The sequence below is a fragment of the Rhamphochromis longiceps genome, linkage group LG13 (assembly GCF_057381845.1).
Source record: "Rhamphochromis longiceps isolate RC_006_pf linkage group LG13, R_longiceps_female_GT1.1, whole genome shotgun sequence".
In the NCBI taxonomy this organism is placed as follows: domain Eukaryota; kingdom Metazoa; phylum Chordata; class Actinopteri; order Cichliformes; family Cichlidae; genus Rhamphochromis; species Rhamphochromis longiceps.
In genome coordinates this window covers 23,251,203-23,266,321 of record NC_140569.1, presented here as the reverse complement: position 1 = coordinate 23,266,321, position 15,119 = coordinate 23,251,203, and the positions used below count along the sequence as shown (strand labels likewise).

General features: G+C 39.9%; 1 protein-coding gene across 2 annotated transcripts in view; it reads left to right on the top strand.

Annotated features, from left to right (window-relative positions):
- The window catches only part of macrod2 (mono-ADP ribosylhydrolase 2), a 423,775-nt gene that overhangs the window by 172,206 nt on the left and 236,450 nt on the right, over positions 1-15,119 (top strand). For both annotated transcript variants that reach the window (XM_085428548.1, XM_085428549.1), the window contains one exon: positions 1,411-1,527. In XM_085428548.1, coding sequence (XP_085284674.1) covers positions 1,411-1,527 — 117 coding nt within the window. The remainder of the gene's footprint in view (positions 1-1,410; positions 1,528-15,119) is intronic.

Here is a 15,119-nt window from a genome sequence, read left to right as displayed (position 1 = left end):
TTTGTGATCAATCTTGTTCGCACAGTGGATATTATAAAAATGCCAAGCCCACAGCCAGCGCTACATCTGCTCTTGTTGTGTTAAGTAGCTTTCATTGGCACCACAGCGATCCCTCCTCATATCCACATCACTGTCAAACTCTTGTTACTTTTTTGAAAAGCCATCAGGATTTGTCTCTGTCAAGTGCCTGTCCTTCAGTCCATTAAAGATGATTGATAGAGCTAGAAAATCTTCCACCCAGCTGTTGTTGTTGACTCATCTCTGAGAGATTGAAAGGAGCGGAGAAAAAGACCATCCCTCATCAAAAGACCTTTTGTCTGTGTTGACGATGTGAAGCAAAATAGATTTTAGAAGATAGGTTATAACTAATCTCCAGCCTTTTTTTAAAGATGTTTTTTCTAGCTTTGTATAGGAATAATTATTAGATTATAGATGAAGATGGTGATTAGTCACATTTTTCTTTAATCTGAATATTACAAAAATGTTTAATGTTATCCTGCAGGCTCTTAATTGTCTGATCTCAACTCTTTTAGTTTTGATAGATAAAGTTAGTCTGGGAGGCTTTTGCCCTCCATTGATCTCGTCTTAACGAAGAGCAACCAAAAAAATGGGTACGTGTGGTTGTCCACCTGCCACTGTTTCCTCCTACCTCTGTTTTCCTCTAATGGCCTGTGAGGATTTTTACAGGACAACTTGAAGAGGATTTTATCATGTTTCAGTGTGATTGATAACATGCTCTTGGGGGGATGTCAGGCTTTCAGAGACAGATAATGCGGATTTCTATCTCTCTGCCTTCTCCTGTAAGACGTGCCATCAATCAGATGTATCCTGGCCTTAACCTGGTAAAATTAAAACCTTAGATAGGTGGGGGGATGGGCAGGGGTCTCCGTAGAACCAGGACACACACATCAACCGGGAGCATGACAGAATCAGAACACAGATCCACATCGTGGCAGGCTCACCGCAGAGAAGACGGTGGATTCCACAACGGGCCAGAAAATACAGTTAATGATCGGACTGCATATCGCTGTTGACAGAGGAGAGAGATTACAGGAAGAACAGTCTCATTTTCACTGTGTGCGGAGGCGTTATTAGATCCTAGCCCAGCTAATTTCATTCCTAAGCTTGTCAATATTTACCAGCAATAGGCACAGCACTCTATGGCAGACGCAGCCTCCCTATAGAGAGGAGATAGAGCACCAGGGAGCTGATTTGAAAACGTAGACATTCACTAACCGGAATCAAACTCATAAACATAATTTTCAGCTTGTTGCTGGTTGTTTGTTTTCTCATGATAAAGCACGCAAAGTCCTAATTAGCCCAGCTGGCTTGGGATATGTCGAGTGCCTGGTTTTACATGCTTCTCCTCAGGTAGGCCCTTACCTCTCTTTGTATGTCTGTTTGTTTCAGTTGATGGCTGCATACACAAAGCGGCTGGGTCCTGTCTGTATGACGAGTGTCACTCGCTAAATGGCTGTGAAACCGGCAAAGCCAAGATCACCTGCGGCTATGATCTCCCTGCAAGATGTGAGTATCAGTAATTATTAGCTTTTTCTGTTTGTTTTTGTAATGTGCGCCGAGGTGCCTTCCAGGATAATTCTCTAATTAAAACTGTTGCCATTGAAAGCTACATCACCTGACAGTGAACATTAAGAATTAGCGTTAAGTGCACTTTCCAGCATTAATCTGTAAAGTTTTTAATAAAACAGCTCATTTCTTTTCCAACACAAGGCTTCTGAACCAGCTGGCAGATTGCTCTTACTTTGCAATATTGCCAAAAAAATCATTTGTAGGGATAAAAAAAAATACTTTTTTGTCTTTTGATTGCTTTTAGACTTAAATAATTTTGTCATTTACATGTATATGTGTATTATATTTCAACCTGAGGCCATTGCTCCTGTCATTTTTGGATAAAGATGATCGCTTTTGCAAACTAAACACAAGCACACATGGCCCCACATGTCTTATATACACGCTTGTATGCTCTCATATAATGACTGAGGTCATTAGTGCCAAAAACAGAGTGGGACGCATTTGATGTTGAACAGAAGAACCTGTGAATCCAAATTACTTAGTTTTTAGAGCTCATTTGTAATAAACAGGGAATTGTTATTTGGAAGATAATTAATATGATTGGTGCTTGCTGTACTGCTGGATGAGAGTGTCGTCTGCACACAAACAAAGACATTAACGAAGCTATTAGTTGCTTAATTTGATTGATTTTTCATCCCTGATTTATTCCGTTAACAGATCACATAAATCTTGCTATCATGAAGATGAACGAATAAACGATTAGAATTTGGACTGCACAGTTTTCCTTTTCCCTCTGTAACGGACATAATGTTTTTTAATCAAGTTAAGAAAGCCAACGTGTGTTTGTCGTAGATATTTCCAAACGAAATTCTTTTCCTAATCGTCCTTAATACACGTGTCTCTTTTCAAACTTTGTCACAAGCTCCTTTCCTTGCAAACTTGAAATGGAAAACATGACAGGAGTGAAGAAATGTCACTTGGTGTAATTCGGTCGAGACAAACGTCCCAGCAGTCCTAACCTAACCCTGAAGGATTTCCGTGAGACAGCCAAGAGAAGACATTGAGGCTCAGATGAAATTAGGTTGTGTTAATACGGTATGTCGTAAAGATGTCAAACAAATGGAGCAGATAAACTGCGAGTCTATCTTGTGGGCAGCAAGTTTAAGTGTCTGCAGATCCAAAGCAGGGTGCACCGTGACAATTTAATAACCTGCAATGTCACCTGGGAGCAATCACGCTGCCATTGGGTACTGTTATTGTAATTATCTCGGGGCAAAACACCTTCTCTACGCTGATAACTCGTTATAGATTGTGTAGTTCTTTACCAGGAACAGCCGGTTCGTTTTTGAATGTGATGTTATTTTATATTAAAGCATCTTTACTCCGAGCCGGTATCATCTTCTAGCTCTGATCACTGTCATAATAGCGTCGTCTCTCGTCTGCTCTCGGGGACTGACAGTTGCTTTACTCTTCTTTGTGAGCTCAACTTTGACAAGTCTAAAGTCTATCCACACTTTGGATTTTATTCTTTTTTTTTTTTTTGCATTAATTTCTGTCTCTGACTTGTTCCACCTCCACACACATTATGAAGCTGCCGTGACTGCAAACAACATCTTTTCACTGTACAAAATCTCAAATAATAGTCTGTCCACCCACTCACCACAGAACAAAGTAAACAAACACGACAGCAGACAATTTTCTCATTTTTGAATTTCCCTAAATTCAGGGATGTCACATGTAGGCGTATCAATAAAAGGGCAAAAGCTTGCAGTGAAATAGCAGAATATATTTTTCATTAATTGAAAATTAATATGATGTTAATGGCCCTCTGCTGTGGCTAAAGCTGAATACATAAACTGGATAAAATGAGTTTTTAAATGTGTATAATGAACTGAACGTAGCAGATGGATCATCACCATTGATGAGAGAAGTGTCTGTTGACGATGCAAAAGTAGCCCTGTGGTCAGTCTCATGCTTAGAAGCAACTCCCCCCCCCCCAGAGAACATCTAAGCATAGGCTGCTTCTTTTTATTTTCATTTATACTAATTATAACAAATCTTAATTATATATGTCAGTCTAAATAATGTAGAATACAGCTTGAATTTTGATCTTTATATGGTAAAATCAAACTGAGGAACATGATCCCTGGATTTTAAATAACATAAGGTTGTTTGATACAGATGCCAAAGGAAGAGCAAGCACATACATGAGTGAAAATTCAAGAAATGCATTATAGACGTGTGACAAATGAAGGGAAATCCCAATGTGATGGTCCACCGTGTCTCTCCATTGATCCTACTGAGTCAGCCTATCACATTACTGCACATTACTACCCTAATGCAAGCACAGAGGCTACTTTCAAAAACACAAGGTCAGTTTTTATCAACCAAAGCTGAATAAAATAAATAACTCCATGAAAGTTCATGAAAACAAACAAGAACAGCAGCAGCAAAGGTGCAGAAAATAAAACTTTAGGAACACACAGATAGGAACACAAAAAAACACACACGCAAAACTAGGCACAGATCTGGGCCTCGTGCCAAAATCCAGGTTCAGTAAAACTCACTAGAAATACATTTAACAAAACTCTGATTCAGATTAAGGATACACACATTTAAATCCACTCCATGATTCCTACATTTGAAGCAGGTAACTAACGCACTTATATGGATGTCAACACACGTAGCGAAGCACCTTAATTTGGGTGTGCCTAATATCAAGTAAACGGTGTCTTATCTGTTTCTCCATATTTTTATCTTCAGTTCCTGCCACGTTTCGCCCCTATCACGTTACACCTGAGTAATTAGATTTAAAAATCCAATCTCTGGCCCTATGATAGATTGAGGGGCTGTCCAGGGTGTATGCCGTCTCTTGCCCTGTGACGGCCGCGGTAGTCGCCAGCCTCCCTGCCCATCCTGTTCTTTAAGATAAATTTCATGGCTCACACATGTTCATAATTTTCAGTCCTCTGGATTAAAATGGAGGCTCTGCTCTTTATTTACCCATTGATATAGTGAATCCTGGTTTTGGAGCTCCGCTGATGATGGCTTTCTTTAATTACTGATACACTTTCTTGATCCAGAGTAAAATACTCTGATTTGATCAACTCAAAAACCCAGACTCGAAGGTTTTGGTTGGACTCACACTTTTTTCCTGGAACAGTGCAGAAGTGTGCATTAGAGGCAAAGGTGTGGGAGCTGAGTTAGGGTTCATATCTCATTGTGTTGCCTCTCAAAACCAAACCAACCAAAATTGTTGTTATGTTCACAGCACATGTTGTTTGCCACATATTGATTTCTGTAGCTGCAAAGACATTTAAGCTGTCAAACAACACTGCGGTGTCTGGATTTAATTTGTGAGACAGATATCATATGAACCAACCTGTTATTGAACTAACAAGTGAACACATATTTTATTTTACATTGTTAGCATTTTCACTATGTAGTAACTCCATACTGTATCAACAAGCGAAAGATCCCCAGTTCAATCCCCGGAGGAGACATAAATCCTTTGAGGTTGCGACCCGAAGGGCATCCGGCCTACAAGCTCTGCCAAATCAAACATGCTGTGCTGCGGTGACCCCTTGTGAATGAGCGAGCAGCCAAAAGCAGCTTTAGTAATTTCAGCATAAATTAAACTTTTTCATTTTTAAATTGTCAACAACAAAATATAATTTTTGTGTTTCACTGCATGCAAAACCGCTTCTGCTGACGCATATCTGCAGATGGTGGCTCCACGGCTCTTCCAAAGTGAGAAGAACAGATGGATTATTTAGCGTTTACATCTTGGCAAAGCACAATATTTCCAGCGTGGGCATTCTCTTTCTAGTTTTTCCTGAACATTAGTCGGCTTCTCACAATTTTCTATAAACATATAAATCTCTTAGAGGATTGCAGCCTTCTTTGGGGACTCCCCTCTCTGGAATCTATTCCACTGGATGTAATTAGACAGTCTAAACATACAATGCGAAGAACCAACTGTATATTTCTTTGCTTTTAATTAGGTTTGCAGGGATTTAGGCTTGGGTTGGCATTCTGTGTCCAGAAGTCGTTTAATGACTTTGCCAACAATGCATAGAAAGCCATTCATCACGCCATGTGCTCGGCTGTTTCTCTTGAAATTATAGCATTTGCAGAGTCTTAAGTGTTATTTAAAAATATCAGCCAAGGTGTATCATTTTTCAGGAGAAAAAGAAAAGAAGATTAGACTGGTCAATTTTGTTGTTTTTGTAAGAAATTGAGAAATGACAATTTAAACCTAACACTCGAAGTCACTGGTAAAGCAATAAAATGCTTCCTTGTGTCCCGGAAAACTACTTAGTGCCCATGGGGAGAAAAGAAGTAGATCTGAAATCAGAGTTGTCCTTGTTTGGAGATTTGATGTGCCGAGGCAATGGAAAATGACCGGGCTAACCTATCCCATATCAGCCTTTTTTCCCCCCCTCAAGACAAGAAAATTGCTCTCCATTACATCCTTCTAAGCAGTTCAGACTGTGAATCCCAGTGGCAAATGAGCCTTTCCTTTAAGAAGGCCAAGCACATGTGGGACTTATTATTATGGGGCTGGCTCAAGATTATTTATCAATGACAGTAATTACCCACCTACCATAGCGGAAAGACTCCAACAAAAGAAAACTGTCTATTACATCAATCTGACAAGGAAATTGTCTGTTTGACCTCATGTTAGACAAGTTACTCATCCGTCCGCAGATTAATGATCAAACGAAAATACAATGTCAAGTGTAACCAGCTATGTCTCATATTTACGACTTTCCTACTGGAAGCTGAGTTTCAACACTGTGCAGTTATTCCATTAGTTAGCATTTACGTTAAAATGTGCACCATGCACCACTTCAGTTGCTCTTCTCTGCCCGGTTAAAGTTGTACTCGACGTACCTATCTTAAGATTTTATAGCTTCGTTTGAAATATATCCATATGCAAAGCATTTTTTTAATGTCACTTACAACTTTGTCTCATATCAAGATCAACTTTATTGCTAAAACTTAAACACATTTATTAGCTTTTCTTTAAATCCTTCAAGTTCTACAAATGGTCCAAGTAGTCTGGAACAACACTGTTAAATAAAGCCTTTATTGGCCTTCTACAGCCATGTGAACATGAACGTTTACACAGGACTCTGTGTAGGCTGCTGAAAATTAAGCACTCTTATTGCCTCCATAGCAATTAAGAGGTGCATCCAGGTGCTGCTTATCAAATGCAGTTGATTAAGTGATCAACAGTAAGTGGGAGCACCTCTATAAAATAGAAGCTTGGGCTGTTTGTTGGTGTGGAGCATTCAGGTGTTTGTTAACACGAATGCCACAATCATCTCAGGAGTCTACACCCCAGCAAACTATGCAATGCAAAAAACAGGAGCTGCATCTCAGGCTCCTCAGGCCTCGTTTAGCATGTTCAATGCTGACATGCTAGTACAGTTAGAAAAAGACTGAACAAGTTTGGCTTTTTTGCCAGAGCACAGTCTCTTCACTCTGAAAATAACTGTCTTTGGTTTGCAAAGTTTTGAATCAGCATCCGAACAAAACACAAGATTTTTGGAACAATGTGCTTTGGACAGAATGGAGACGTCGGACCGTAATGCACTGCATCGCATTTGGTGAAAACAAGCCCAGCATAACAGCACAAACAACCTCACAGCACAAACAAACTCATAGCAACTGTCAGTACAGTGGTGGAGGGGTGATGATTTGGACATGTTTTATAGTTCCAGGACCTGGGCACATTGCAGTCACTGCGTCAACCAACAAAATAAACACCTAAATATGTAATAATAAGTAATAGCTAGCACCTAAAGTGTGCAACAGGACAATGATCCCAACATACCAGCAAATCTTTAACTGAATGGCTGAAAAGGAGAAGAGTCAAGGTCAAATGCTGAGGTGAGACCACAAAAATAGCTGTGCATGAAGAATCCCTGCAAACCCCAATGAACTGAAGTTATTTCTGCTAAAGGTGGTGCAAAACTAAGCTATTGAATCATGGCATGTACTTAATTTTTACAGGACTGCACAGAGACCTGTGAAACCTTTTTTACATGACTGTATATGTTACAAACTTAGTGTTTTACCCTTTAATGAAAAATCATCATCATTATTATAAAAAAACATAAATATAGCGCACTTATTCCAAATTACTACGACTCACAGAGCAGGCAAACGTCTGAAAAGCCAAATTGGAATAATCCTTTAAGTAAAATATAACTCGCTTAATGGTAATAATCTGCATTTATCTGGTGCTGTTACGGTAATTTAAATGTGTGACAGTTTGTAGGATGATATGCAGCGGCTGAACTCGACAATGGAGATGTCTGAATCTTATCATTATTATGGTGGTCCACTAGTCCACTCTAATAACGTTTAGCAAAGACCTCGTGGGTTAATCAGCACTTGCACATTTCAGTCCTAGCTGTCACAGTAGACCTAGAAAGTATTTAGGGTTCAAACTAGAGGTCTGCTTGAGAAAGTTAATGTCCCAGAGGAACTTTTAGATAGAGGTTGGATGTTTTCATTCTCCAGTTTCATCTGAAATCTTTTACCCAGTTTTGTTTTTCTCCCTAGGGCTACTTTAGATTGACAGTTCAAAACATTTGCACTGTTTATTGTTTTGCCTCCCCCCCCCCCACCCCCCGAATCCATTATTCCTTGAGCTCTAAGTATATGCTTTAAATAATAAATCATATTTGGATCCAAGAAAGATGGGCCAAGATTTAGTTTTATCGTCTTTCTGTCATAACAGTGGCCTCTTTCGACTTTAATCTTTAATTATTTGTGAACATGTTTTTATTGAGCTTCTTTGTTACATGAATGCAACAGTGCTGTATTCATTTATTTGTATATCTAAAACGTCTGTAGTCTCATTGAGCAAAGAACATGTTCAGTCCGCTATTTCACAAACTCTTTAAAAGAAACGGTGATCATTGAAATTCATATGACGTTTGTATTCACTCTACATTATCAGTGGTAAGGTTTTAGATTTCAGCCTTTGGAGTATTGCCTCTAGCCATCCCGCTCTGATAGTGTGGAGACACAACCTTATCCATGCAGCACTGAGATCCTGGCAAACCTTTGATTACCCTCTTATCTAAAACTAGATGCTAACTGTTCTTGACACACTCAGCTGACGCTGAGTGTGCTGACTTTGCAGTTCTCCAGTTCGCACTCAGGCTTTGCTTGAACAACATCACTTCATTCATGTATTTTTTTTTCATACTGCTACCACATGAGCCTCCTGGCATCCTGTGTCCACTGAAACCATACTGTGGTTTTAGCTTCTCAGTGTGTGTTACTAAGATCTAAGAGCTTTAAAAATATCAGAGCTCTCTACCCTTCTGTTTTCACATGACATTGTAGTTTGGCAGCATCTGGCAGACAGAGCGACTAGATCTAAAGGATGTTATTTCTGTATCTGTCTCACTTACCACCATGACTTAACCGCTAAGTAGAAAATCATTATATTTATAAAATAAGTGTCCATACAATCATGTATATTTTATGTGTCTACAAATTGATCATTTATATATATTATTATGTTATTATTTTGTAGCCTTCTGAACTGTAACAGTAGCTGAAAAAGGTGGAAGGTTATCAGTGTAATCACTCTAGGTCCAGTGCGACCTGGAAATCTGAAGGAGGGCATAAATTTTGGACTTTTAACTGTATTTTTATACGTTTTACAGCTTTTCCTACTGATAAAGTCCTCGCCCATGGCTGTTCCTCCTGCAAAGTAATAAATAAACATTTAAATGACCAAAATCTCTTTCACTATCTACTAAAAAAAATTTCTGTGAATTAACAAAGAATTTGTTGTATTATTACAAAACATTTTCTGTAATTTTACACATCTCTTTTTTATAATTTAACTCCAAAGAGTCGCTCACCACATCAGCATTTCTCTATCGTCTAGAAAAAGAGACGTACTGTTGGAATTCTTTTTTTCATATATAAAGATATCTGAGTATTTTAATGTGTAGTTAAACTTATTTACACTGACAGAAAGGGGAGTTTCACTGATCGGGCCTACTTAAGGTCAAAGTGGGCTGAATGTTGCCCAGATGTAAAATGAGTTTGACATCCCTGCTCTCGGTAATTCTCGTCTACAACAAATCTCATAGCAAGTGATGTATTAAAGATTGAATATTTGCCATGTTGCTCTGGTTTATTTTCGTAAAATATTTAAATGCCAAGAACTGATTCTAGTTTCCAGTTAAAACTCTTTAGACGTAATACCTATTGAACTAAACCATCAAAGTCTTTTTTTTTGATAATCCCGTTTCTTTCCCGTTCTGTGGAAAAATCGGTCTAATGACAAAAACTGCTCACTTTAATTGGACGACAACACAAAACATGGACAAAATGACCAAACGCTGTGATGGTGGGTTCAAAAGTTTGTTTCAGCGTCAGTGTGTGGAAACGGCGCTATTGCTGCGAGCTCTGGTGGAACTTACAGGACCGCAGTTAGACAAAGCACCTTTGGGAGATGCACCCTAGTTTGTTTCACCTCCTTCTTTATCTTCTGCTCTCTCTCAGTACAAAATGGGAGTCTCTGGTGTTTACTGTAACTGCACCTGTGCTAACAATACTAATCACACGTCTGTGATAAATTTTTCTCCGTAATAGCATGAGGAATCTTTCCCATGCCCTATTTAATCTGGGAGACCAGGCCGTCTGTTTCGTCTCTTTCCACTCAGCAAACACAGATAAATCACAACAAAGTACTCGCTATTAGTAAGTGGCATATATAGCTCATTTTGACACATTCGGAGGACCATTGGACAGCCCATAATTTGCTAATCTGGATGCAACCTGTTTACAAGAAAGATTTCATCATATATAGTAGCTCTGTCGGCCAAGGTTTCGCTTCAGGTGTGATCAGCAGTGATTGAAAGGTTAAATCAACTATGTAGGAAGAGGTTGTTGTCGTTTTTTCTTGCTTGATTATTTTAGGAATGTTAAAAACATGTTAGGTTGATTGGATTTTTAACAATAACATATTATTTAGGCATTCAGTGTCCGCCCACTCTTTTGAAGCCAAAGTATAAATATAACAGATAGAGACATTTTATTGCAAAAGCAGTTAGTAAGCAATTTCCTGGCCTCCCTTTTCACAAATGAAATGGCTAATGGCTTTATCTCTTCATAATGCATCAAACAGAAGTGGTGAGACTGCTACAAGGTGTTTCTTTTTCTCATTTTGAATTCAAGTGTGGAGTTAAAGAAATCCTTTGTTGCAGCAGATAAATTAGCGGGGGTTAAATCAACCCCGGTGGCCATCGCAGTCCCAGCCACACGCACACAGTGCTAAGTCAACGTCTTCTCTGCTGCGCACTGTTAGCGCTCACATCATAAATGTCACTTCATCTCTTCACCCACACTCCATTTACCAGGCGGGGTCTGCCACGGACTTTCTCAGACAGTCTTGATTGTTTTAATGTTTTTGTCTGGTAGCTCGGTCGCTCGGCCTGCCGGTCGTTGTTTAGTTTTAAATATAAAAGCTGAACTTTTTGTTGTAATAGTGGCTGAAGTGATTACAATCTTTAGTCTGAATAAAGGAAGGCATTAAATCAAGGAAAGGTGAGAAACTCTTAAAAAAAAGTAATAAACCTTTGTAAAAGAAAAAAGAAAAGAAAAGAAAAAATGGCCAGACCTTGCTGCTGGGATGAAATTTTAAGCTGTTTGTGATTATACACTCTAGATTTCCAAGATGAATTAATGATAGAATTAACTGAGTATGAAAAGGAAAATAGTATATCAAGGAGAGGCCTTTTTTGTATTATTTATGAGACAAAAACTGCTTCTCCACACTAATCATCTCACTCTTTAGCTCAAAGAACAGAATAAAACTAAATTCACTCTATCTGTGAAGTCTCACATACTCTTCTGTGTCGCTCTCCTTTCAGATATTTGGGTTTCCTTTGTTGGCTGGCCTGTCAGTCTTCCAGGCCTCTTGAGAACCGGAGTAATTTGGTAATTTTGCCTAAACGGCGATACTGTAATTATGTGGCATCAGCTGCCTAGCTGTCAGTGAGACGGCCAACGGTCATTCATCACCGGGAAACTAGAAGTGTGTGTGTGTGTCTCTTTGTGTGTTTGGTTGGTGGTGGGCTGGTCGTGACTGATCGGGTAAACACGAGCAGTCAGAAAGTGCGGTGGTCTCTCACAAAAATGGCTGAAAATAGGAGGTGAGAGGCCTTTGGAGTAATGGGGTGCAGGAGTAGCTGCAGCCTGTGTGGTAGACTGGTTGTTTGACTGATGGGGTGGGGGTGGGAGGTGGTAGTGGCAGCGGTTGTTTTCTGGAGGAGGGGGTGAAATCAAGGCGTGCCCGAGCCCCAGGATGACAGTGATGCGTCAGGAGGGGGTGGGTTGGTGGCGGCGGGAGGGGGCTTGTGGGTGGCAGATGAAGTGGGACCAGTGGAGGGTCAGGTTTGAAGTGGAATGTGGCAGCAGTTCTAATGCAGTACTGCCGTCCTATCACACACAGCTCCCATCTGTCCGTGAGTGAGCCAGGCTTAATGAAGGCTGTCGTTACAAAGGGCTCATCACCCAGCGGTGGCACATTTACACATACAGAGAAAACCATCACTGGTGAAGTGTTGCAGCTGCCAAAATCTGTTGTATTTTTTAGCATTTTGTTTTAATGTAGAGTCTATTTTTTTCATACCACAGTAGCAGGGATGGTTCTAGCTAATACTATTTCTTTAGCAATGATAATATTAGAATTCCTATACAGGGCAGATCACATGTGTAGCACCGCCTCATATCATTCCTTATACAGTGGGGCAAAAAAGTATTTAGTCAGCCACCGATTGTGCAAGTTCCCCCACTTAAAATGATGACAGAGGTCAGTAATTTGCACCAGAGGTACACTTCAACTGTGAGAGACAGAATGTGAAAAAAAAAATCCATGAATCCACATGGTAGGATTTGTAAAGAATTTATTCGTAAATCAGGGTGGAAAATAAGTATTTGGTCAATAACAAAAATACAACTCAATACTTTGTAACATAACCTTTGTTGGCAATAACAGAGGTCAAACGTTTACTATAGGTCTTTACCAGGTTTGCACACACAGTAGCTGGTATTTTGGCCCATTCCTCCATGCAGATCTTCTCGAGAGCAGTGATGTTTTGGGGCTGTCGCCGAGCAACACGGACTTTCAACTCCCGCCACAGATTTTCTATGGGGTTGAGGTCTGGAGACTGGCTAGGCCACTCCAGGACTTTCAAATGCTTCTTACGGAGCCACTCCTTTGTTGCCCGGGCGGTGTGTTTTGGATCATTGTCATGTTGGAAGACCCAGCCTCGTTTCATCTTCAAAGTTCTCACTGATGGAAGGAGGTTTTGGCTCAAAATCTCACGATACATGGCCCCATTCATTCTGTCCTTAACACGGATCAGTCGTCCTGTCCCCTTGGCAGAAAAACAGCCCCATAGCATGATGTTTCCACCCCCATGCTTCACAGTAGGTATGGTGTTCTTGGGATGCAACTCAGTATTCTTCTTCCTCCAAACACGACGAGTTGAGTTTATACCAAAAAGTTCTACTTTGGTTTCATCTGACCACATGACATTCTCCCAATCCTCTGCTGTATCATCCATGTGCTCTCTGGCAAACTTCAGACGGGCCTGGACATGCACTGGCTTCAGCAGCGGAACACGTCTGGCACTGCGGGATTTGATTCCCTGCCGTTGTAGTGTGTTACTGATGGTGACCTTTGTTACTTTGGTCCCAGCTCTCTGCAGGTCATTCACCAGGTCCCCCCGTGTGGTTCTGGGATCTTTGCTCACCGTTCTCATGATCATTTTGACCCCACGGGATGAGATCTTGCGTGGAGCCCCAGATCGAGGGAGATTATCAGTGGTCTTGTATGTCTTCCATTTTCTGATGATTGCTCCCACAGTTGATTTTTTCACACCAAGCTGCTTGCCTATTGTAGATTCACTCTTCCCAGTCTGGTCCAGGTCTACAATACTTTTCCTGGTGTCCTTCGAAAGCTCTTTGGTCTTGGCCATGGCGGAGTTTGGAGTCTGACTGTTTGAGGCTGTGGACAGGTGTCTTTTATACAGATGATGAGTTCAAACAGGTGCCATTCATACAGTGGGGGACAGAAAAGCGTCTTACAGAAGACGTTACAGGTCTGTGAGAGCCAGAGATTTTCCTTGTTTGAGGTGACCAAATACTTATTTTCCACCCTAATTTCCGAATAAATTCTTTACAAATCCTACCATGTGGATTCATGGATTTTTTTTTCACATTCTGTCTCTCACAGTTGAAGTGTACCTCTGGTGCAAATTACTGACCTCTGTCATCATTTTAAGTGGGGGAACTTGCACAATCGGTGGCTGACTAAATACTTTTTTGCCCCACTGTATGTTGGTAATTTAAGCAGTGGCAGTAAAAACATTGTTTTCAATAGCTCTATAGAGCATTATTAAGAATTTGGCCTTGAAGGAAAAGTCAAAGGTCAAATATCACCTATTTTAAATCTTAATACAATACTTTCAATATGTTGACAATACACACCACAGTTGTAAGAATCATAGTTTCTAAGTTTTTTGTCAATTTTCAATAAATCACAATAAATTGTTGAGCTCACCTTGAAGATCTTGGATGAAGTGAGTCAGATTTGAATGGATTGTTAACATGACCCCACTCAGAATTCATTCAAAAGTTTTCGAGCTACAGTTTTTACAGAATGACACGCAGTCATGTAAATGCTAGCAGCAACACAACCTCCCTGGTGGAGGTAATAAAAGTAATAAATGAATAAATAAAAACACATTTAGAAAGTTTTTCTTGTTTTAAACTCTACCTTTAGTCTCTCTTCTTTGAAGACTTACTTTTGGCATGGGAATGCATGAAACGGGTCTTTCTTGTTACTTCCTATACTTGCATCATCAAATAGGGGATTTTGTAGATTACTGCCGCTCCAAATAAAGCGCTCCTTTAAAATCTAAAATAATGACCAATCTGTGTACATATATTGTCAATTTATTGCAATCAGGTAGGGATGATATAAAAAAAATATTTCACCCTAAGTCAAATGACTCTTTTGTGATAAAATAGCTGAGATGTGCGTTTGGGAACTGAAAGAAACAAATGTGGTGCGTGTTTATTTCCCAGCCTGAATAAATGTGGAATACTTGCAAAATGACACATGGTGTCTGGAGTTAGTCTATTCCAGGCTGTCTTTAATAAGTCAAATGTGACAGAAGAAAAAGAGACTGCGCAATTTGACTTTCAAATATATATTTTTACGAAATTTATCAGCCTTTTTATACTCTCAAAAGACTTCCAGGTCTTTCACAAAAAGCTGCCGGAGCATGATGCAATGATACACCCGAAGTTAATATTTTTAAACACTGAAACCCCTCCGCTCCACTAGCTAGCTTGTTTTTATTCAATTTTATTTATATGCTCAGTTCTGAAGATTGACTGTCGTGCTACAACAACAGCATTGTAGTGTTAAGCGGGGCTTCGGGCTTCCTTATGCCACCACCAAGACCAATACAGAGCACTGCCAGTCATTCCTGGGGGACAACAGTGCACAGTTTCGGGTAAAACTCTGCATG